Source organism: Esox lucius, chromosome 8 (genome assembly GCF_011004845.1).
Source record: "Esox lucius isolate fEsoLuc1 chromosome 8, fEsoLuc1.pri, whole genome shotgun sequence".
Classification (NCBI taxonomy): domain Eukaryota; kingdom Metazoa; phylum Chordata; class Actinopteri; order Esociformes; family Esocidae; genus Esox; species Esox lucius.
Window position 1 is genome coordinate 11,528,227 of NC_047576.1, and position 24,864 is coordinate 11,553,090.

At 44.1% G+C, this 24,864-nt stretch overlaps 1 protein-coding gene and 1 long non-coding RNA gene across 2 annotated transcripts in view; one reads left to right on the plus strand and one right to left on the minus strand.

Annotated features, from left to right (window-relative positions):
• Positions 1–24,864, plus strand: part of yjefn3 (YjeF N-terminal domain containing 3) — a 38,894-nt gene that overhangs the window by 11,484 nt on the left and 2,546 nt on the right. The window contains exons 2-3 of the mRNA XM_010871597.5: positions 12,147–12,255; positions 21,415–21,525. Of these exons, the coding sequence (XP_010869899.1) occupies positions 12,147–12,255; positions 21,415–21,525 (220 nt within the window). The remainder of the gene's footprint in view (positions 1–12,146; positions 12,256–21,414; positions 21,526–24,864) is intronic.
• Positions 6,052–21,266, minus strand: LOC117594793. The gene is made up of 3 exons (XR_004576040.1): positions 20,751–21,266; positions 11,525–11,706; positions 6,052–7,474 (listed from the first exon to the last, which is right to left on the minus strand). It is a non-coding gene; the product is annotated as an uncharacterized LOC117594793 (long non-coding RNA).

The following is a 24,864-nucleotide window of genomic DNA, read 5'->3' on the forward strand; positions in this document are numbered from 1 at the left end:
TTGGTCACAGGGCTGTGCTCAATTCTCTCTGGTTCTTTTGTAAACACATTATAATCCCATTTGATTAAAACTGTTGACAGTAAGCATGGTAAAACTCATCAGTTTTTCTGATGTTTTATCTGCTGTAATTGATGTCATTTGCAGTGACTTTATGGCTGTTTGCTTTCGGTCTGACTGATGCTGCTCTACTTTTTTTAATAAGATCCCTCTTGTGCTGAGCATTCATTCAGAGTTGTACTCCCTGTCAGAGGTGTCAGCGGCTGTTACACTGATGTTGATTTGATGAATGGATCAGTGGGACTTCGGCAAGGTGAAGTGCTTGAAACATGAAACAGTCAGTCACTCCATTACACTAGCACAGGGGAGGGCAAACATTTTGGCTAGGGGGCCACGCCAGTATTTTGTAATTAAATGGAGGGCCACGTTTGTTTTGTACTCTGCTAATCATAAATGATTTGCAGGCCAGAAAAGGGCAATAATTAAAACATTTATACAGTAGGTCAATTATAATGTCTAAATAATGTATATAGTAGGTCCATTATAATGTCTAAATAATGTATAATAATGGGCTGGTGAGTTATGTTTTACTTCCCCCTCAGAACTATTTTACCAACCGCGGGCCGGATGGATTTACCTCGTGGGCTGAATCCGGCCTCAGTTTGTCCGCCCCTGCGCTGACCGGTCCTTGACTGAACACCGCGCTATCATGCAGGGTTGAGAGATGAGAAGTACTGGCTTGATTGCAAATGATAAAATCTTAGCCTGTTAAAATCAATGTGAGCTGTACTGTGTGTCTGGGTTAGGTCCTCTCCTAGCCCCACTGTGTAACCTGATGCAGTGACACTCGGGCTAAGGTCCTCCCCGCCTGAATGACCCCCATTGGGGCTGGTCCAGAGTGCAATCCCTGGTAGCGTGGTAGTGATTAGGCTGGAGAGACGCAGATGTCTGGGACTTTGATGCTCCATCAATCCACGTAGGGCCCTGCTCCACCACCAGCCCCAGGCATACACCCTCCTGTTGGGAGAGATGTACACATTACTGTACCTCCTGTCCCTCCCTGCTGCTTCCTCTCCTGATCATTGCGGGGGGGGAGGGGGGCAGGATTGGTAGATCCCTCCCTCCCTCCGCCTCTCCCCCTACTGCCGTCCCACCTGGCTCCACATGCAGCTCTGCTGGGGATGTTCTGGGCATAAGGGATTCAAATGGCAAGTGCACATTCATTATAAGCCAACACCTCATGTCTGAGGAATCTTTAGTACTGTAAATTATGAGTCTAGCTTTAAAAGGTCCATGGTGCCCTGGGGTTAAGGTTTGCTGCACAAGCATGTTCTCAGCACTCTCTTGCTCGTCGTCTTCTAAACACTAAGGACAGCGGAGGCTTAACGAGGGATGTAATTGGTCTTTAATAGGCCTTTCAACTGGCTTGTTTTGAAGCGTAATTAGATTTCTTTCAAGGTTATCTGGCTGGAAGGTAATTGTAATTTGCCTGGTGTGGCCAAGTATCAGCTGGATTGGCCCGTTGTGTGGGTGGATGGCTGACAGGCAGCTTGCTCCGCTGTCATTCCCACCTCCAACACCAGCTCTCCCCTGTAAACGATTTCTGCACCCAGAGGGGATGTGTGGAGATTTCTGGACCTTTAGCCACTGGAAACACCTGAGGAGAGTTATCCTCTCCTTCTCCTTCCCACACCAGTTGTGGTCTCTGTGACTTGACTGGTCTCCCCACGTCCGCCTCCACACCCGTCCGCCTCCACACCCCCCCCCCCCCCAGCCAGCCACTGTCAAAGGTTGACGCCTTGCGAGGGTAGACACCCGGACCTCTGCAATCTGTTAGGATCCCCCCCTGCGGTTCCCTCATCAATAATACACAGGCCAGCCAGATGCAGCTCTGCCCCTGGTGTGCGTGTCATCATGGCCCGATCCACCAGGATGTCCCGACCCAGGGCAAGTGGACCTCATGACAGGTGAGGGAATGACTGTACATTATCCTACCATGAAGGGAAAAAAAGGAGTTTGTTTCTAGCGCTGTCAGTCAGCAGTCTAAGACATTCTTAAGGAGTGTCCCATCACAAACCCAGGAGTTCCTCTCATTTTCCCCCTTCACTGGAGATTTGACTTAGGAAACAAAACGGGCACATAAAGGGCGGTGAGGAGATGCTTCCTCTGTGTGACTTTCAATGACTCTGTTTGCAGAGAGGTGATTGAGTTACTTTAGAAATAAAATGCCTTTCTTTTTGTTGGAGCTCTGTTGGTGGCTTCTGAAGTACAGTGTGTTAATGAAAGGACTGAATATTCTGTGTGAATGACCTTGTCATCAAATTCATGATCATAAAGACTGGTTAAGTCGTTGTACTTAATTTGCTTTTCATGAGATTAAGCTAGTATCTCTGAGAATGTCATTACCTCTTTTTATTGACACAATTGAATAATGTTGTATTTACTCAAAACCAGCAAGATAATATCCTAAATAAATATTTCAACCTGATTGTTTTTAATGGAACACATGGGCAAGCATGAGCCAATATGATAGTTTTGGGTTTGAAAAGACATCAATGTCACACATGGACCTACTGAACAGACTGTAGGACTCCTAACAAACACATTAGCCTGCTTATCTACAAGGAGCTGTCAAAGGAAAGAGAGAATTGTAGAGAGCAATGACGAGAAGAAAACGTGGTGAAAAAGTGGGAGAGGGAGAGAGTGGTCTATGTATATGGCTTTATAAGAAGCCAAGCCCTTGATTTCTTTGTCAGTAATATTCTGCCCTATTACCTAAAGTGCATGCAAAATGACTCTTTCACTTCCATTAGTGAATGCAACCCTGAGTGCTTAATGCTTCAGTGTAGATCCCACCTTATGTGTGAGTAGGTAAGAACCACTCATCCCTTAGTGTATGAGTTGACACTAGTCAAATGTGTAAGAATAGAAGCTGCGACAACAGATGGAGGAGGAAGGACTTTTATCCAGACCTTGGAGTGGAAAGGTGTGAGGTGAGATCAAGTTGCTTTACAAAAGTACTACAGTGCAAGTGATAATAGCAATGAGGAGATACAATGTACAGTATGTATGTAGATTAAATATATGACCTGGCCTCAGATTTCCAATATTCAGACTTGATACAAAGACTTGGATACATTCTGTGATTTTTGTAGTGTTGTTGAGGGTAAAATGTCCCCAAATATGGTATATACTATGTTATGTAGTGTGTGCTAATTTGTGCCCCACATCATCAAAACCACTTTTTTCAAACTATTTAATGGCTAACTTAGGTGTAATAGTGACTGTACATATAGACTGTGCATATATAAACAACATTGAGAGGTTTAAACAGGATTTTATAAATCGTTCCAGACTTTTTCTTTAAGTCAATGTTTTCATTATCACATTCACTTTACTTTAGTCAACGGAGCAGACCTTTATTGAAAATCATCAATATTGCTTTGTCAAGTGTGGGTTCCTATTTAATCCACTCTATCTTGTCTATGTATCATTTCTGTATGTTGTATGTAGCATCATGGTATGTATAATATGTTAATATTTAGTGTGGTGATGAGCATTAATGACAAAGTGAGCCATGTCTGCATCAGAAGGAGGAATAGGATTTACTGGGTAAAAAGGCTGTTTGAAGCACACTTTAAAAATATATTAACAGCTTGGTCTCCATATCTATTGCTGATATAACTCAGTCAACATTATGCAAAGTGAGGGTTTCATAACTCCCAGTCCATTCATGAAAATGTCTTTTGTAGGGCATCCAAAATAATCATTCCATTGGCTTTGTGTGCTGTTTTGCCTGCTAAGAAAATGCTCTTGAGGGCCATTCTGGAAACATTTAGTCAGAATGGTCTTTTTGTTTACTTTTTTCTTTTTAATCCTTTGTGTTCTCTGAGCCCTGACGAAACCCGTTAATTGGGCTTGAGGTAGTGACACCTTATCTTTCTTCTCCTCCGCCCTTTCCTTCTCTTCTGGTAAATGTCCACTCAACGACAGCTCAACCCTTCTCTCACGCTGTTGTTCCGTTGCCATAGCATCAGGCACTTGCTCAAAATTACTTTTATTACCAACCCACTTAGAAATTCTCCACTGCTCCTGGGCAATTCCAGGATGACAGAACGAAACTCTGTTTTCCACTTTGAATGTATGCCAAACAGAAACCGTTAATTGCAAAGTTAGTTAAACAGACAATACAATTCTATGCACAATTCATCCATTTCCACTGAACTGTTATATTAAAATCACACTTTATTTATGACTACATTTTCCTGAAACTCTTGAGACTTTACTCTGAATGATGATTTAAAGATCTCTGCATTTTACTTGACACCAAAATGAATGTACTTCTATTAACTTCACATTCAAGTGGTCATTAACGCGTTTACATGTAATCGCTCCAGCTTTCAGTTACATGAGCACGGAGGGCCATGTTTCAACCAGCAGGTGGCTTTTCAGCCTTTTACAATGTCATCATGTAGTATTTTGATACTGCACTTTTATAACCTGTGGAATTTAGATTGTAATACTCCTTAATTACAATTCCCACATTGTGTGTAGAGCACAGTTGTTTGTACTGTGAGAACACAGATGTTGAAAGTACACAAGCCTGGAAGAAGCCAGCAGTAGTCCCTGTGTTATGGGGCACACATCTAATGGGATCCCTGCTGTGGGCAATGTATTGAAAAATCCCTTAACCTCACCTAACCTTACTTGGCTATTACCATATTGCAATATCCACTCCTTCCAGATGAATGAACATGAGTGGTCCAGAGGGCAGGCAGTCAGCGCTGGAGGTCAGTTTGGAATCCCCTCCTCTGGCTGTTCTCTTACCATGACCGGTAAATGACAGACGGTGGTGTGAGTGGAGCTCCAGTCTAGCTGCGTGGTTCAGTGATTGTTGCGTGGTCGAGCCGACGTCAATCAGGCCCCCAGGATCTGCCTCCTGCTGCCATGGGGATGGGCACACAGTCCGGCTGCTTTCCATTATCTACTGTGTCTCAGACATGAATGTCTGAAACCATGGCCTGGAGGAGGAAAATCCAGAATGTTCCCCTTTTTTGGGGGGCGGAACAGAGGCCGTCTTTTGGGTGACGGACAGAGACTGTTTTATATGTTTTATTTCAAATGATAACAGACCAGGTAATACATTACTTTTATGTTTCACGTTGGGCAGTAGGGTGGAAGTAGAGGAGGGTCATCAGTTATCGTGCAGCATGTTGGAGAGCCAAAGAAACCCAATAAATGTGATGGGACTGTCCTAAATGGATCTGTTGATTCCCCATGGCCAGCGTCTTACAGTTGTTTTTACTGCTGATCTGTATGGGCTATTGTAACATAGTCAGGAGTTATCACTAGCGCTGCCACCTGTATTGATTACAGTATTGATGTGGCTCAGGCTTGGTTTTCTGTGAAGTCATTCATTCAGATAAAAGTCAGTCTGAGGGAGGCAGCTGAACTGAAACCTAATAAGGTGCAATACACACACACATATACACACCTCTTGCACTCTCTGTGTTATAAACTTGACCTGAGGAAACATCAGTCAAGGCCATGCTGATCACTACATGGTGCTGAGGCCCTGATCACCCTGGATTCTCCCTGCATCTTAATCACCTCCAACTGGTGAAAACATATCATTTTCAGTAACTGGCTGGGAAATGGTCAACTTACTAGGTAAATAAGGCTTAAACAAGCAGTCATTCATGCATTCGTATTCCGTGCATTGTCCATAGATGGCTCTGAGATTTATTAACCATGATATTCCCGATATCCCAGTGAACCGTCCAGCTTCATGGATTTATTTATTTTGTTAGGGAGCCAGACTGAGATCAAGCACTCGTTTATACACGAGTCCAGACTTACAGGAATGAATCATTTCTGAAGTGAGAGAGACAGCAGAACCATTGCCCGCAGGGACTGGGACTGAGTGGGTGAGCTTGGGTCTCCAGCAGCTGCCCCAACTTCACTGATGGCAAAAAGCCTCCTGTGCCGCAGATCTCATCTTCTTTGGTCCTTCAGGAATACACACACACACACACACACACACACACACACACACACACACACACACACACACCTGATGGCTGTTTTCTACTCTGGCCTAGATAGCACCCAAACACATGCCCACACACTCTTAATCCTTTTCTCTTGATCTGCTTTGCTCACTTCTAGGCCTGGCACCTCTACGTCACCTGGTTCTCCCCAGGCTGTTGACTGAGACAGAGATGGATGGGCTCAGTAATGGGTTCCCTCTCTGCTCCGTTCACTGCTCTTGTCTCCTAACCCCGTCCTCCCTGCTCCTGTCCTCTCAGACGGGACACTTCCTGTAACCACATTTCGTCTTGAGCGATGAGGACAATCTACCTCGGTTCTTTGTTTATTTTCGGATTCCTTAGGTGAGCGGTCGCCGTCTCGCTCTCACACACACGCAACTGTACATGCGTATAGACAAACGGGCACACACGAACACACACACACACAACGGCGCATGCATAGCGTTAATGTTTAATCAGTAGTCAAACATCACATGATCCGACGAGGTTGCGGCAGGAAGAAGCTGGGCTTTGCATTAGCTTAATGAAGGAGTACTGATAAAACAACACCCTGATCTGGAACCCAGGAGCTACTTTGCTGCTCAGCCAAGGAAGCAACTGGACAGCTCTTACTCTTGGAGTCTCTAAGTGCTGCTTAACTCTACTATTCAATTTCCCGGCAACCATGGACCAAATGTATTTATCTAGCTTTATTACGTTTAGTTTCACAGAGACAGTGCACATTAATCAAAATTACTGGAAATGTACCCGTTCTAGCCAGCCAGCTAATTCTCCACTGTCCAGAACCATTCTGCCATGGCACAATGTTTGGCTCAGAATGAAACTACATGTGCTAATGTTAATTTAGGTAAAGTGTTACAGATACTGTCTTTGGCCCTCCATCTAGTCATTAGGGCATGCTATACATTAGGTTTTCAACACAATGTTCCCCCCATCCTCTGGGTGTGAAAAATAGAACCCAGAGGACAAGATGAAATGAGCTGGCGGTGTCTATATGAGTCATATCCCCTGTGCTCATTTATTTCCCTCTCTTCTCTCGTTCCTGTCCTTTGCCAGTTCCTTATGGAGTTCCTCCTGTCATCAGAGAGACTGGCCTGGCCCTCATCAGTGTGAGGGAGAGATATAATTGAGAGAAAGAGGGATATATAGGACAGAGAGAGAGCTGGAGATAAAAGAAAAAAGAAGAGCGATAAATCAAGGTGACTGATTGGGAGAGAGCGAGAGAGAGAGAACAGAGACTGGCTGAGGCATACCGGAAAGCGCCATATGCCATGTCCAGCACATCTTCTGTTTCTCCTCTACCTGATGTATTATGGCCATTCCATGCTGTGTTGGGTCAACTCGGGACAAGACGGGCCAGAGGTGGACAGAAGGCTCCGACAGGCGACAGTTGTTTTACCAATGGCAGAGGCAGACTCCGGTAATTACTGTGAAGCGAGTGAAAAAGACACAGTAACCATGGGGATCCGGATTATTTTGGGAGCTGTTTAGTTAATAGTAGATCCTGAATGTCAGAAGGGGAGGAGGAGCGGAAAGAACAGACTCGGCACTTAATCCTTTTGTTCTTCGAAAAAATAAAATGCTTTCTGCTCCGACCCACAATTCACTGTAATTCTCTCGCCATTAATAGATCATTAAGACGGAGGGACACTTGTGAAATTACCAAGCTGAAATGATTTGTCACTCGATCACCCCCGTCCTAATCAGTCTCCTGAGAGGAACCCTGTGGCTGTTGGTTCAGCTGTAGAACAGTTACTGCAGGCACTGCCGGTGTTTTTCATCTGTTGGGTCTCACAGTTCTGTTGACTCTCTCCCGTAATCATGTGCTCATAGGTCATTAGAGGATTGTGTGAGGTTGAGTCACGTGATAAGACCAGGCTTCATTACTGGTTGTTTTTACGCGTGTAGCCACTACTGTATGCTTCACAAGTCGTTGGTAGTGTGACTTGGAGGAGAAATGTCCTGAGTGAGTGCGTGTTGAGAAGTGTGTGTGTGTGTGTGTCCGTTCCCCTCAGGCCGCGGTGGCGGAGGTAAACAGACTCATTAAGAGACACGTGAACCCAGCTGAGCCGGAGTGGTGTGGAGCAGCGACACACCGCTGGGTCCCTGTGGCCTCTACAAACAGGCTCCGATGCATCACTGGGAATCCTCAGCCTGATACTGTCTCCTCCAACCTTCAGAGAACCTTCACTGTCATATGGTTCCCCTGGGCGAATCTGATTTGGAGCCGGTTCTCCTTTTTTCTGTTACTGTATATGCTTTGACGGAAGTACCGCCATGCTCTGTGTTCATGGAACGTGACCTACAGGGATTTTGTCCAGCCAAAAAGACACAATGGCTTATATTGTCTCCTGTAGAGTCATTAGACTCAACATGGGTGTCATTTGCCCTTGCTTAGAAACCATTGTCAATAGTATTGCATTCTGTATGCTCTTCACTGCCACCAAGTGGTGAATATTCCTCACTACCAAGAGTTCCATGCTGTGGGATTAGGGAGAAGCAGTATTTCCCAGACGGCGGCAGTTCATATTCATTCACTTTAAAGGCTAGTATAAGGGTTGTGGACGGTTCACTGATCTTTGCTTACAGTCAACATTCCAGGCAATATCTACCAAAGGTCAGAATGCTTAGCTTTGCAGTCACAATCAACAAACCGGTAACATTTTCAGGGATGCAAGATTCTAACCTAGTTTCCTTAACCCCTAAAACCTTTTACGCCTGCTATGCTAATTTAGCTTTGCATAAGTTCACCTAGAGAACAATGACCAAGGAACGGTTCCACCAAAACGTACTGTAAATGTACTACTATTAGTAGAGCAGCCGTCTGTGGAAAAACAAAGCCTTTGTGAAGATCATCATGTTACAGCGAACCAGAATGGCTTCACCAGGCTTACCCTGGGTGTGATGGGCCAAAGCCCTGCTTGTAGTGTTATGTTTTAAAACAAAGATCCGCGAGCCGACAGAGGAGGAAATGCTGGTTGATATGTTTATGATGGCCACGCAGTGGCGGCCTGAAGGCTATTTCTTCATAAATTGTGTGTTTTCTCATCCGTTCCGTTGGTTGGGAGAGATGTGGATGTGGTTTGTCGTACAGGGCATTGTGTTAAAGGTTAAAGCTGAGGGTTGGGTAACTGCACTCGAATGAAAGAAAGGCCTGAACAGACATTTTTAACCATGTTTAAAGCTAATTTGTCCTTTTTGATCTGCCTGAAATTGTTACATGAATGAAATGTCCCCGGCTTATTTAGCTACACTGTAGACATTCATGGAGGATGGTAAAGTCAAGGAGCATAGATTGTTTGTGTTTGTTTTTATATTGTTCTACAGTGCTTATTCTTGCATGTTTGTGTGTACAGGTATAACTTCAAATAATATACCAAACATGCCTACATGGATAGTAAAACAAAGAACGTTAGCTAGCTAGCTTCTCTAGTTATAAACAAATGTATACTCACTAACACACCAGTGTCAGGTTTGACAGACTGTGTTTTTTGGATGTTAATCTTTTGTGCACAGCATTATTGGAGGCTTGGCAACAGGGCCACTAGCAGCAGGGCAGACCTCACTGTGTGGTTTCAGGGACCATTTTCATGAGTTGTTGACAGTGATTATTCAAACCCGAACATTGTGATGCACTCTGGTCTAAACTCTGACTACATGACCAAAAGTCTCTACATTGACACTTTGTTGATAAAAGCCAATAGAATCCATATTTTAGACTTACTGTGACATACATTTTAATATCAATGTGGGATCGCGCAATGAATGCAAAACGCAAGTATCATTAAGAGATCTTTTTAAAATGAACTGATTCCCTGACAAGTGTATGGCTTTACTCATACATGCTGTAGACCCTATTGTAATATTACAAAGCATGAAGAAAGTGGGGCCTTCTAGAGCCAGAGGGCTTCAGCATTTTAATTTCTCATTTAACATTTCTCTTCCGTTCACTAGGGAACAGGAGAGTGAACTATGGTTAAGAAGTATTCTGTTCTTTTCTGTCCACTCAATATGTTCTTGGTCGGAGGAAGCAGCATGGTTCAACCACAGCATTTCTTTTTAATGCACTCTTTGGGTTTGGATTAATCAGAGGGGGAGGATATTAACTCAGATTAGGTTGAGTGGAAGAGGACATATCTGGATTAGGGTAAGGGTATTGGGTAAACTGGGTTAGATTACTATAAATATCACACTGTTAATGGTAAACGATTAGATTGCATGTGAGGATACTAATAGTTACTGCTAGGAACAGGAGGTTATAAAGTTATGTGTGGTTTGGTAAAGTTGTCTGGGACCGAGGGATGTATTGGTCTTTTTCAGACTTGAAGCCTTTTGGACATGGCAGTGTCTGTGGTACTTGCAAAGCTGTTTTAGGGATGCCAGTTACATCACTCAATGAGAATGAGAACAACACTTTTCATTGCTTTTCTATCCTAGTGTGACCGCATTTCAAAAGAGACTGCCACTGATGAATCGAACAATACCGAGTTATGACCCTGCTACACCAAAGACATCAGGCTATGAGGGAACACCTCCTTTCAGAGTTGTTTTCCAATGACCAAGCTCAACAATAGCATAGGGAACATTTAGAACATCACATTCATATGGGTGGCACCAATGTCCTCATCAGAGAACAACTGTCATACCAAACAAGGATGCTGTAGCATTACACTCACATTTCTATTGTCTGGATACTGCATGTGAGAAATGAATATGTTGGGTGAGGTCTGACTAGCTCCTGAACAAGTCTTTGTTTTGTGTTTTTTGGGCCATTTGGGTCCAACTGACATAGCACATTTAGGTGCAGGGTCTACAAAGTAACATACGGTTCCTCGGCTGCCCTCGGCTAAAGTCATCATGAAAAATGAATGAGTCTGTTGTCTTGGTAACAGATACAGTTTTTCCCCCCACTAAATGTGTGTGTAATTCAGGGCTTCCCTGCTGATGCAGAGATCAATGCATTCTAATGCCCTGGGTTCAATACCAGGATGTGACACAGCCGGCAATGACCGCTGCCTTGTACCTCCCTGGGCTGGAGGACCGGCAGAGCATTGCTGGGTGTATTGTGTTCTCACTACTCCCTCAGACTGGTGGAGTGCCGGCTAGCTAATTGTGTTTGTTACTGGGAGGAGTTGATTTCTAAATCCTTTGGTCAAACTTCCTGCTTTCAGGAGCAGTGTGGAAAGGGGCAGAAGGGCATGTGTCTCAGAGCAGCCATGTCTCTGCCTCTTCTGAGTCTTTCAGGAGTCCCACATTATGGAAAGGCTGTAACTATTCATTGGACATAACAAAATTGGGAGGCATAGTGTAAAAGGTGTGTTCAGATACTACAACTAACCAAAATGTAAATGTGCTGTATGTTCTCATCATTACACCTCCTATTCTGATAGCCATGCTGTGGTACTCCAGCTGACCACCAGGTGTCCCTAGTGTAATACGTAATAGTGTGTTTTCTGTGTGTCTTTACAGAAGCTTACTTGCTGACAATGTCGTCCACAGTCTGTTTCTCTCTGTTCACGGTTGTGTGGCGTATGAGAGGTGACATCTCCATAGCAGTGTCCCTGTCACCTAGCCAAGACTCTGAATTCAGGCCCTCTGTTACACACCCAGACCAATTCAAACCTGACAGGCTCAGACCACCGGCAGCCAACCTCCCACCCTACAAAAAAAGCAGCATTAGTCACAGTCAGCATGAGCAGAATGACAATCAGCCCAGAAACGGTTCATGCATGATACACACACTTGTACACACATGCTATGGGGTCATCAAGGCTCCTTTTTCCTCTCTGGTTTAACGAGCACACATGCCAGGATTATGATATCATGGTGTGTTTCAACTGTCAGCCTTGACATACCTGTTTTAAGAGCCATGTAAATACCTACTTCCAAATGTAAACACTGTATGGTCTTTACAATGGAAGAAAAGACTTCACGCTTCAGACAATCCCCAACCAAGCCTTTAACCTAGAACACGCCACAGCCACAGATGTTTTCCGCTTGTGGTCCAGTGTTCTGAGGGATGTGCGTCTGTGTGAGTGAATTATGAGTGAATGTGATTGATGCTCATGACACTGCTGTGTGTTGTGCTTCTCCCGACAGTAAAGTGGAGGTGGCAGCCATTGAGACAGAGCTGCTGAGGGACTACAGGTTTGGCCAGCAGCAGCTTATAGAGATCTGGGGACATGCGTGCGCCATCGCCATCACCAAGGTAGGTAATTGTGGGAGAGTGGGAATGGTTGTTTCAATTTTAAACTTTTTATTATATTTCCCCAGAACCAGTATAGTATAAACTATTTGAAAGCCCAGTGTCTTTGGTTGAAATGGGTTTCTTTTTATATCTTATTGGAAAATGTAGTTATTAGGTGCCCAATACACTCTGTAGTTCGTGACATCCAGTCCCATACCAGGGTTGTTGGTGTACTGGACTGGACTCTACAGTACTATACTGAATTAAACTTTGTACTCTACTACACAGTACCCTTGAATTGTATGTTTATGGATACCACTGTCATACCACTATTGTTTTGAAGAATAATTAAAATGTCATGTTTTACTTTCAGCCATAAACAATTCAAGGTTTTGAGGTCTTGACTTCCGATTGGTTTTTACATACATTGGGGAGAACAAGTATTTGATAGACTGCCGATTTTACAGGTTTTCTTACTTACAAAGCATGTAGAGGTCTGTCATTTTTATCATAGGTACACTTCAACTGTGAGAGACGGAAAAATCCAGAAAATCACATTGTATGATTTTTAAATAATTAATTTGCTTTTTATTGCATGACATAGGTATTTGATCGTTACCAACCAGTAAGAATTCCGTCTCTCACAGACCTGTTAGTTTTTCTTTAAGAAGCCCTCCTGTTCTCCACTCATTACCTGTATTAACTGCACCTGTTTGAACTCGTTACCTGTGTAAAAGACACCTGTCCACACACTCAATCAAACAGACTCCAACCTCTCCACAATGGCCAAGACCAGAAAGCTGTGTAAGGACATCAGGGATAACATTGTTGACCTGCACAAGGCTTGGATGGGCTACAGGACAATAGACAAGCAGCTTGGTGAGAAGGCAACAACTGTTGGCGCAATTATTCAAAAATGGAAGAAGTTCAAGATGACGGTCAATCTCCCTCGGTCTGGGGCTCCATGCAAGATCTCACCTCGTGGGGTATCAATGATAATGAGGAAGTTGAGGGATCAGCCTAGAACTACATGGCAGGACCTGATCAATGACCTGAAGAAAGCTGGGACCACAGTCTCAAAAAAAAAACATTAGTAACACACTACGCCGTCATAGATTAAAATCCTGCAGTGCACGCAAGGTCCCCCTGCTCAAGCCAGCGCATGTCCAGGCCCGTCTGAAGTTTGCCAATGATCTTCTGGATGATCCAGAGGAGAAATGGGAGAAGGTCATGTGGTCTGATGAGACACAAATAGAGCTTTTTGGTCAAAACTCCACTTGCCTTGTTTGGAGGAAAAAGAAGGATGAGTACAACCCCAAGAACACCATCCCAACCGTGAAGCATGGAGGTGGAAACATCATTCTTTGGGGATGCTTTTCTGCAAAGGGGACAGGACGACTACACCGTATTGAGGGGAGGACGGATGGGGTCATGTATCGTGAGATCTTGGCCAACAACCTTCCCTCAGTAAGAGCACTGAAGATGGGTCATGGCTGGGTCTTCCAGCATGACAACGACCCGAAACACACAGCCAGGGCAACTAAGGAGTGGCTCCGTAAGAAGCATCTCAAGGTCCTGGAGTGGCCTAGCCATTCTCCAGACCTGAACCCAATAGAAAATCTTTGGAGGGAGCTGAAAGTCCGTATTGCCCAGCAACAGCCCCGAAACCTGAAGGTCTGTATGGAGGTGTGGGCCAAAATCCCTGCTGCACTGTGTGCAAACCTGGTCAAGAACTACAGGAAACGTATGATCCCTGTAATTGCAAACAAAGGTTCCTGTACCAAATATTAAGTTCTACTTTTCTGATGTATCAAATACTTATGTCATGCAATAAAATGCAAATGAATTACTTTAAAAAATCACACTGCTGATTTCCATTGTATATCAAATACTTGTTCTCCCCACTGTATGTTAAAAATGTAGGGTTCACAAAACTTAGTTGCAAGACTGATGCCGTTCCGTTGGTCAGCACCATGGCTTTGTAGTGGAATGTGGATGTCAACTGTAAACCTGTGGAGAGTGTCATGGAACATGGTGACATGGGAGAGCTTAGAAAGGTTAAAGACCTAAAGGACTGCAGCATTCTGGATAAGTTGCAGGGATTTGATGGCACAAGCAGGGAGCCCAACCAACAGTCAGTTGCAATAGTACAGAACTGAGATGACCGTGGTTATTATCTGGATCCACATCATGTTTGAGGTATGGTCCCACTTTATGAATGTACAGCATGAACTTGCAAGAGCAAGTCAATGCTTTAATGTTTGCAAAGACCAGCAGTGTGTTGTTCAAGATCAAGCAAAGGTTCTTTGCACTCCGGGACTTGTCAATCATGATTGAGAGATCTTGGAGCCGACAGGCCTTTCCACAGAGGAAGATGGGCCGAATTCCAAGCAGAGGGGTTTGGTAGGCTTGTAGGAATGCGTGGCGCCAAACAGTTTTGGAAGCAGCAGTTGCATCTCGGCTGATGAGAACAGTGGAGAGGGAGTCAGTTTGGCCCGTCCGAAGACCCTTTGCGTGAGGAGAGTAGTCTCTGTTGACTGATCCATCTTTAGGCTTGACAGGTTATAAGGATGAGGAGATACTTCTGAGACAGATAACTGGCGAATTGGTCAGAGACTGCTCGCTGAAGTGTGTTGGGAAACAAAGACATAAGGGAGAGCAGCCGGTAGTTTTTGAAATCAGAGGGGTGTTGGTTTCTTGAGGAAGGAGGCGAATGGCCTTCTTGAAGACTGATGGGAGGCATTCAGTGGTCAAGGAAGAGTTGTTAAAGGAATTAAGAAATGGGCGAAGGTCTCCAATTATGTTCTGGAAAAAGGAGGATGGGACATCACTAGTTGCAGGATTTTCCCAGGAGTGGGCAAAAATAGGTTAATGCTTGAAATATCATCAAGACCTTTAATTGTGAATCGGTTTTGCTAGTTCATGACTACATCAACATTTGTAGACATCTGGGGTTCCCAATGAGAGGTTTGACAACTACTACTCTTTGGGAGACACATTTCTTTAATAAAAATATAAAAAACGTAACCAGCACTTAAACAGCCAATCCCAGTTTCCCTACTCTTTATCCTCCCTAATACAGACAACCTCCCATCACCAACCTTGGTCCTGGAGAGCTACAAGTTTACATGGTTTGTTCAAGCCCACCAAAAAAGGTAGTGCACGGCTGAAACAAAAACCTGCTTCACCCTCTTTGGGACTAGATTTGATGGTAATTGTTATAAAATGTGACCCATTACTCTTCTCACGGTCTGTTTTCAAGAATGTGGCTGTTTGGGCTTCTCATCTATCCACCGATCCATCTATTCCCCATCTGTCTCCCATTCACAGTCTTTGATGGAACAGTCTTTATTTACAGTTGTAGTACTCGGCAGTGTTGTCACTGTGCATCATAAACCCTAAGGCTTATCAGAGCTTCTGTTCTATGCTCACACCCTGGCCTTGTTGTCTTAATGAGACTGGTGAGTCCAAGATACTACTTGTAACACATTAGGGTGTGTGTAGATTTGACTATTCTGTTCAGTTTAGGGTTATGGTTAAGTTTAGGGGTTAAGCAAACCAGGATTTTTAATGGCAATAATGTTTGCGGTCCCCACAAGGATAGTACATTGTGAGGTATGTTCATGTGTGTGATTTTGCTAAACCTTTATGACACTAGTGAGTCTGAGACTCCTTCTGTTGCTTTCATTTTGGGGGATATCAAAATGATAGTTATTGTACAAGAGAATGTCTTCATAGATTGGATCATCTCTAATCAATCACACTCTCAGAATGATGCTTTACCCACTTCGGTCCTCTCTATTGCCCAACCCATTGGTGTCCGGACAAATCCGATAATTAGGTTTTTTTCCGACTGGGCAGTGTGTTCAGAAAATGTCATTTTGTTGGCATCTGTGTCTAATGTGGGTGTGTGTTGAGCGTCCTTCCAGACAGACTGTGGTCAGCAGCAGCAATGTCTGCAGTGTGTCTGTGTGGAGCTGTCAGGAACACACGCAGTTCCTCTGACCAGACTGTCCATTCCTTTGACCCTGCGGTTGTTTCCTCTACGGGCTATTGGTGTGGTGTGACGAATGTTCCCTGAGCTTCCAGACAAATGAGACACTTTTCCTGAGTGCACAACCGAGTGCCTGACTGACTGAGCTATGTGCCAGGTTGCTCAGGAGGGTCTGCGAAAGGACTAAAAGGTGAATGTAAAACTTAGAGAGTGAGAAAAAACTGCACCATCAGTATCACCGGCAGCCAGAGCGTTGAGCGCACACACCCCAGTCAGACAGAGGCCCTGGCTTGGCCGGGCCTGAAGCAAGGCCACACGCACAGCATCGCTGTTTTTCAAGGAAAAGTCTCACTGTAGTGATTCCAGTTTCCATTACATTTACTCATGTGGAATTGTAGTTTTAACATGTTGAGCAATTTATTGTATTAGCTATATTCAAAAGTAAAGCCAAGACGACACTAGACGGCGTGATGTCAGGACATACTTTAAAACTGCTAATTTAAGATGGACAACTATCTTGTGTTTGTGGGTTAGTTGGTTTAACAGACCAGAAGTATAATTATTAACTTGACCATGCCCAAGTAGATCCTCAACGTCAAATGTGTTATTGTTGCCCATGCACCAATCCCTGGCCTTCTTAATGAGGTTTAAAACATGTCTCATGGTCTTTGTAGTTTAATTCTCGAAATTCAGTCCTGTACTTGATTGATGGACCTTACAGGTATTCTATAGATGAGGGAAAGAGTGGTCATATTCATTCATAGTAAGTGTGTTTTAACTGCAATGTCTAGTGCAGAAATATTTGGGGCAATACAGACTTTCAGCTCCCTCCAAAGATGTTCTATTGGGTTTAGGTCTGGAGACTGGCTAGGCCACTCCAGGACCTTGAGATGCTTCTTACGGAGCCACTCCTTAGTTGCCCTGGCTGTGTGTTTCGGGTCGTTGTCATGCTGGAAGACCCAGCCATGACCCATCTTCAATGCTCTTACTAAGGGAAGGAGGTTGTTGGCCAAGATCTCACGATACATGGCCCCATCCATCCTCCCCTCAATACGGTGCAGTCGTCCTGTCCCCTTTGCAGAAAAGCATCCCCAAAGAATGATGTTTCCACCTCCATGCTTCACGGTTGGGATGGTGTTCTTGTGGTTGTATCCTCCTTCTTCCTCCAAACACAGTGAGTAGAGTTTAGACCAAAAAGCTCTATTTGTGTCTCATCAGACCACATGTACTTCTCCCATTTATCTTCTGGATCATCCAGAAGGTCATTGGCAAACTTCAGACGGGCCTGGACATGCGCTGGCTTGAGCAGGGGGACCTTGCGTGCGCTGCAGGATTTTAATCTATGACGGCGTAGTGTGTTACTAATGGTTTTCTTTGAGACTGTGGTCCCAGCTCTCTTCAGGTCATTGACCAGGTCCTGCCATGTAGTTCTGGGCTGATCCCTCACCTTCCTCATGATCATTGATGCCCCACGAGGTGAGATCATGCATGGAGCCCCAGACCGAGGGAGATTGACCATCATCTTGAACTTCTTCCATTTTCGAATAATTGCGCCAACAGTTGTTGCCTTCTCACCAAGCTGCTTGCCTATTGTCCTGTAGCCCATCCCAGCCTTGTGCAAGTCTACAATTGTATCCCTGATGTCCTTACACAGCTCTCTGGTCTTGGCCATTGTGGAGAGGTTGGAGTCTGTTTGATTGAGTGTGTGGACAGATGTCTTTTATACAGGTAACGAGTTCAAACAGGTGCAGTTAATACAGGTAATGAGTGGAGAACAGGAGGGCTTCTTAAAGAAAAACTAACAGGTCTGTGAGAGCCGGAATTCTTACTGGTTGGTAGGTGATCAAATACTTATGTCATGCAATAAAATGCAAATTAATTATTTAAAAATCATACAATGTGAGTTTCTGGATTTTTTTTTGATTCTGTCTCTCATAGTTGAAGTGTACCAATGATAAAAATGACAGACCTCTACATGCTTTGTAAGTAGGAAAACCTGTAAAATCGGCAGTCTATCAAATACTTGTTCTCCCCAATGTAGGTAAAAACCAATCGGAAGTCAAGACCTCAAAACCTTAAATTGTTTATATATATATATATATATATATATATATATATATATATATATATATATATATATATATATATATATATATACACACACACACACAGCTATAGCTCCGGAAATAATCAAGAGGCCACTGCACCTTTTTCTTTCCTTTCCAAAAAAGTCTAAAAGGAAGGTTTTGAGTGAGGAACAGAAGGGTTAAAATGAAGAGACCACTGCAAATTGAACGCTTCTGTTCCTCACTCAAAACTTTCCTTTTGAACTTTTTTGGATAGGAAAGAAAAAGGTGCAGTGGTCTCACAGTTGGGTCCGGAAATATTTTGACTCAATTTTCATAATTTTGTACACCACCACAATGGATTTGAAATGAAACAACTGAGATGCAATTGAAGTGGACACTTTCAGCTTTAATTCAAGGGGTTGAACAAAAATATTGCATGAAATGTTTAGGAATTGCGATTTCAGGGTCCCCTTATTTCAGGAGCTCAAATGTAATTGGACATATTAACACAATCATAAATAAAATGTTCATTTTTAATACTTTGTCGAGAATCCTTGAAGTCTAGAACGCATGAACATTACCAAATGCTGGGTTTCCTCCTTTGTGATGCTTTGCCTGGCCTTCACTGCAGCTGTCTTCAGTTGTTTGTTTGTTTGTTTTGTTTGTTTCTGCCTTAGGTTTTGTCTTCAGCAAGTGAAATGCATGCTTGATCGGGTTGAGATTAGTTGATTGAATTGGCCATTTCAGAATTTTACACTTCTTTGCCTTAAAAAAAACCTGGGTTGCTTCTGTGGTATGTTTTGGGTCGTTTTTCATCTGTAAAGTGACGTGCCGTCCAATCAACTTCGCTGAATTTGGCTGAATCTGAGCAGACAGTATATCCCTATATACTACAGAATACATCCAGCTGCTTCTGTCTTCTGTCACGTCAATAAACACTGGCCATGCCATCACACTGCCTCCACCATGTTTTACATATGATGTGGTATGCTTCGGGTCAGGAGTCGTTCCAAGCCTTCTCCATAATGTTTTTTTCTCATCATTCTGGTACTGATTGATCTTAGTTTCATCTGTCCAAAGAATGCTGTTCCAGAACTTGGCTGGAATAGCATTTTTTTAAATCTGTCTAAATCTGTCTTTTCTTTTCTTGAGGCTTATGAATGGTTTGCACCTTGTGGTGAACCCTCTGTATTTGCTGTGGAGAAATCTTCTCTTTATGGTATACTTGGATAATGATATGCCTAACTCCTGGAGAGTGTTCTTCACTTGGCTGGATGTTTATGAAATGTTTTTTCTTTACAATGGAAAGGATCATATGATCATCCATCACTGTTGTCTTCTATGGATGTCCAGGCCTTTTTGTGTTGCAGAGCTCACCAGTGTGTGTTTTTTTTTTAAGAATGTACCAAACTGTTGATTTGACCACTCCTAACGTTCCTGATCTCTCTGATGGATTATTATTTTTGCATCCTAAGGACGGCCTGTTTCACTTACATTGAAATCTCCTTTGACCAGATGTTGTGGGTTCACAGCAACAGCTTCCAAATGCGAATGCCACTCCTGGAACTTTTACCTGCTTAACCGATGAAGAAATAATGGAAGAATAGCCCACACCTTTCCATGAAACAGATTTTGAGTCAATTGTCCAATTACTTTTGATCCCTTGAAATAGAGAGGCTACATATTAAAGAGCTTTAATTCCTAAACACTTCCTACAATCTGGATTTAAATACCCTCAAATTAAAGTTTACACTTTAAGGGCATATTCACACACACACACAAAATTGAGAGACCACTTTACAAAAAAAACGTTCAATTCACAGTGGTCTCTTAATTTTAACACTTCTGTTCCTCACTCAAAACCTTCCTTTCCAACTGTTTTGCAAAGGAAAGAAAAAGGTGCAGTGGTTTCTTAATTTTTTATGTATATGTGTGTATGTATATTTGTGTACATTGATAATAAATAAATATATATTTATATATAGAGAGCGAACATTCCCATTCTTTCCATTGCAGTGCTAACAGGGGTGCTAGTCTTATTCTTGGCAGTGCTTCTGTGTTGTCTTTCTCCAGCTTGAAGCTGCTACTGGAATAAAGCTATGGAAATAGAAAGGATAGAACAGGAGACTCCATTCAAAATCAGTGATTCATCACTTCTATTCATTCTATTTCCATGCATTAAATCCTATCCAATAAGCAAAATCCAGTTAGATACCCCTGGAGACACTGGCCCCAGCGTACCGTATTCACGGATAACCAGCTCGTCTCCCACTGGATGCAAATAGTCCACATCCATTGAAATGTGCTCGCCGTTTAATTGCAGAAACCTTCTCCAAAGCAATGTGAGAAGATACATGCCAGTTAAGATAAGGCTGTGAAAAGGCACTCATTATTGACGACTACATCCAATCAAAGACGAGCGGTGGCTGTAATTTGGCTATGGCACTGATTACCGTTAGACGTTTCCTCGGGGAAACGGGTCAGGGAGACTGTCATCACGTCAACACAGCAAGTGGAAACGCACGGCAAGCCGGTTGCACAGCGGGAGCCACTCTCCACACCCCTAATGACACCGACACCAGGAAGCCGTTTCAGCCCGTCTTTCGCTACGGTTGGAATGTAGCTTCTGCTGCTGCTGTTGTTGTTATCCTTCCACCTCACAGGCTCGCCTTTCCCTAGGGTGGGACGCCCTCGGCTGTGATTTGGCTAGTAGCTTGGAACACGGTGTATTTCATTAATACCTGCTGCGTCGTTTCATTAGTTGCGAGGGGATTTATAGGGTAACGCGTCGTACACCACTAAAACGGGGAAGTGGAGATGTCGTCGGCCTGTTGGGGAGACATAGCTCTGGAATGACGTTATTTAAAGGGACAATCCTCTGGCTCTGGTATTTTTCCATCCCTGTCAGGGCTATTTGTCAGGGGATTTCTGACCTGGGTGCCATTTCCCCTGGTCGTGGCTCGGCGTGCCTGGCATGCGAATCGGAGTGTGTCTGACCGTGACGGAGGGTCAGATTGGCGGGTAGGATGACCCGTCTCCTGGACAGTGAGTCTGCAGGGCTAACTGGTGATTGGTGCTGTCAGTCTCACTCCCGGTCTCCCTCCCCCCTCCCCACAGGCCTTCCCCCTGACGTCCTTGGGTAAGAAGCAGCCGACGGTGCTGGTTGTCTGTGGTCCAGACCAGAACGGCTCTATCGGCCTGGTGTGTGCCCGCCACCTGCGCATATTTGTAAGTACACCACTGTGGACTCCAGGCACCATGCTGCCTTCAGCCAGCGCGCACACACATTGATGTTCACACACACACATGCACACGCACATACATAAAAACACATAGTCAGACAGACAGACAGACACACACACACACACACACACACATAGACAGACACACGTACACATAGACAGACAGACACACACACAGCCATGTGGACAATATCAGACAGTAGAGAGAATTTGAGGAAGTGGTTCAGTGAGTTTTTTGCAGTATAGTAGCAGGGGTTCCCACTGAGATCTGTATTACTTCTTGCATTAGTCATTATTAATTGATCCATTACAGGACTGAAAATGTCAATGACATCACCTCGTTATTCACCTTGTTAAATACTGTCTGGATAAGCTTCAGCAGTGGTAAATGATGTAATGACTAGTCATTAATTTGCATGACTGTGGATAATATGCTGTTCTGTAGCGCTGAAGGCATTTACTCTCTAACTAAAACCATATATAATCAGAATAAGACACGATACATTTAGGTAGGAATGAAACACCACGAATAGCTTTATTCGAAGTTAGATAACCATTGATTGAAACCATGTTTGAAATTTTTAGCCCATTTTCTCCCCTTGCAATTTTGTGATTTCCAATTAGCGATTATGGTCTCGCTGCATCGCAACAACTCCACACTAGGATTTGAACCTCCTGGCGGCTGTGGCACAGCTGTACCCCAGCTGATCTGCGAGGCAGTAACATAGACCAGCGCACCAAGCAGTGGCCCTCCAGTCAAACTATGATGACAGACTCTGTCATAGTTGGAAGATGATTGACTCTACAAAGCTCCCATGGCAGCCACTGAGCCCAGGGTCAACACACAGATATATTTAACACCCAGATTGCATAATGCACTTCCACATAACTTTGATCCAAAATAACAAAAAAAAAAGTGATGTTTTGTTTGTCACATAGCAGGTTTAGCAAAAAAGTTTGTGTCTCGGCGATTAAAGAAAAACATAATATCAAGTAAACAAGACGTAAGATAATGTTCACAGTGTACATGGATTGTGTGTCGATTGTGTGTGGTTGAATGTGTTTGTGGTGAGTATGAGTGGTTGAATGTTTGTGGTGAGTGTGAGTGGTTGAATGTTTGTGGTGAGTGTGAGTGGTTGAATGTCTGTGGTGAGTGTGAGTGGTTGAATGTCTGTGGTGAGTGTGTGTGGTTGAATGTGTTTGTGGTGAGTGTGTGTGGTTGAATGTGTTTGTGGTGAGTGTGTGTGGTTGAATGGGTTTGTGGTGAGTGTGTGTGGTTGAATGTTTGTGGTGAGTGTGTGTGGTTGAATGTTTGTGGTGAGTGTGTGTGGTTGAATGTTTGTGGTGAGTGTGTGTGTGTGTGTGTGTGTGTGTGTGGTTGAATGTGCTTGTGGTGAGTGTGTCGTTTAATGTGTTTGTGGTGAATGTATGTGGTTGATTGTGTTTGTGGTGTGTGTCGATTGTGGGTGGTTGAATGTGTTTGTGGTGAGTGTGTGTGGTTGAATGAGTTTGTGGTGAATGTGCGTTCATTGTGTGTAGTTGAATGCGTTCGTGGTGAATGTGTGATGATTGTGTGTGGTTGAATGCGTTCGTGGTGAATGTGCGTCGATTGTGTGTGGTTGAATGTGTTTGTGGTGAGTGTGTGTGGTTGAAAGCGTTTTGTGGTGAGTGGGTGTGGTTGAATGTGTTCGTGTTGATTGTGTGTGGTTGAATGTGTTCGTGGTGAGCCAGTGTATAAGGGTCCAAATCATGGTGCAGGGAAGTTGTTTTGTCTTCGTAGCATTGCTCTTGTACCGTGTCTTCCTGCCAGATGTTAATAGCATAAACAGCATATGGCTCGGGTGGCAGAGGTCCATGATGAGATTTTGTTTTTGTGTAGAATGTCCTGGGGCAGCGTGCCTCTGGTGTGTTTGACCAGCATTACCACCATCTGAAGGGCCATATGATTGCATGCATGGCCTGCTACTGTTGTGTCGTCTGGGCATTTGATTATGTGGCCCTACAGTTGTGGGTGAGAAGATTGTACAGGAGAGGGGCGGGGCTGCGTACAGGAGAGGGGCGGGGCTGCGTACAGGAGAGGGGCGGGGCTGCGTACAGGAGAGGGGCGGGGCTGCGTACAGGAGAGGGGCGGGGCTGCGTACAGGAGAGGGGCGGGGCTGCGTACAGGAGAGGGGGCTGACTATGCACGCTTGTTGAGGGTCAGTGTTTACTGGGTTGCTGTGGAGGTGAAATTCCCTAGCCGCTCCACCTTAAGATGGCCCGTAGTTACGTTAAGGAACAAGTTTAATCGGTCTAGGTCCAGCTCCGAGCCTCCCAGCTTTCCAACAAGCTTTTAGGGCACTATGGTGTTGAAGGGCTAGCCGCCATCGATAAAATGCCTCCTGGATAGGAATTCCTCTGGTCCGGGTGGGATACAGTGGTGTGCAATGGCAATGATGTCATCCGTGGCTCTGTTGGGGCATTAGTCAGATTGTAGTGGGTCTGGGTGATAGTTATTATGGATAACCACCATGATAACGGAAGTGGGGGTGTTGGACGTTTAGCTCAGCCATTGTGGGATGAGTGAGGTTTTGAAGCAGGTGGTGAAGCCTGACTGTCCCCTGTCGTTGAAACCGTGCCACTGTCTGCAGGATTCACTCCTCCAGGTCTTAAAGTGGCAGATACCTCGCTCATTGGCTCTGATCTAGAGTAAACCGAGTAAAGATGGCTATTTCAACCCAGATCATTAACTAAGCCAGTCTGATGATTTGCCCTGCAGTCCTTAGTTGGCCATCCGTTTGCACCCAGCTAGCATGTGCCTCTGTTAGGCATGTATCAAAAGGTTCTGCTAAATAATTGGCAAACTAATTTCATATGGAAAAGGAAAGACTAGTTCCTAAGTCAATGCTAATCGTTGTCTGATTATGATTCATTATATATTAATATCCAGTTTATTGCGTATTCTGGCTCTAAATAATCATCCAGTTTACTCTTCATGCATGGGAGGACGAACATGATGTTCCGCATTTCTTGTGGAACACAGTTTATACATTTTTTCCCCCTAGATTCTCTTAAACAAAAACACATTGACCTTCATGACAGACATCTGATAGTATTAAGTATTTTATCACATGACTACTTGTAAAGACCCGATTGGTTGGTCTCTCGGGAGCAAGTTGGAAAATGTGGACTGTTGTCTGGAATGACAGATCACTTCCTCTTGGTGACGACCAGATGAGACACAGAGAGAACTGAGCTTCCTCCTGTGTGGTTCACACACGGCCTCCTTACACCGTGTGGCCAGGAACCCTCCAACCAGCCAGCCACCGAAAACACAGCGGCAGCA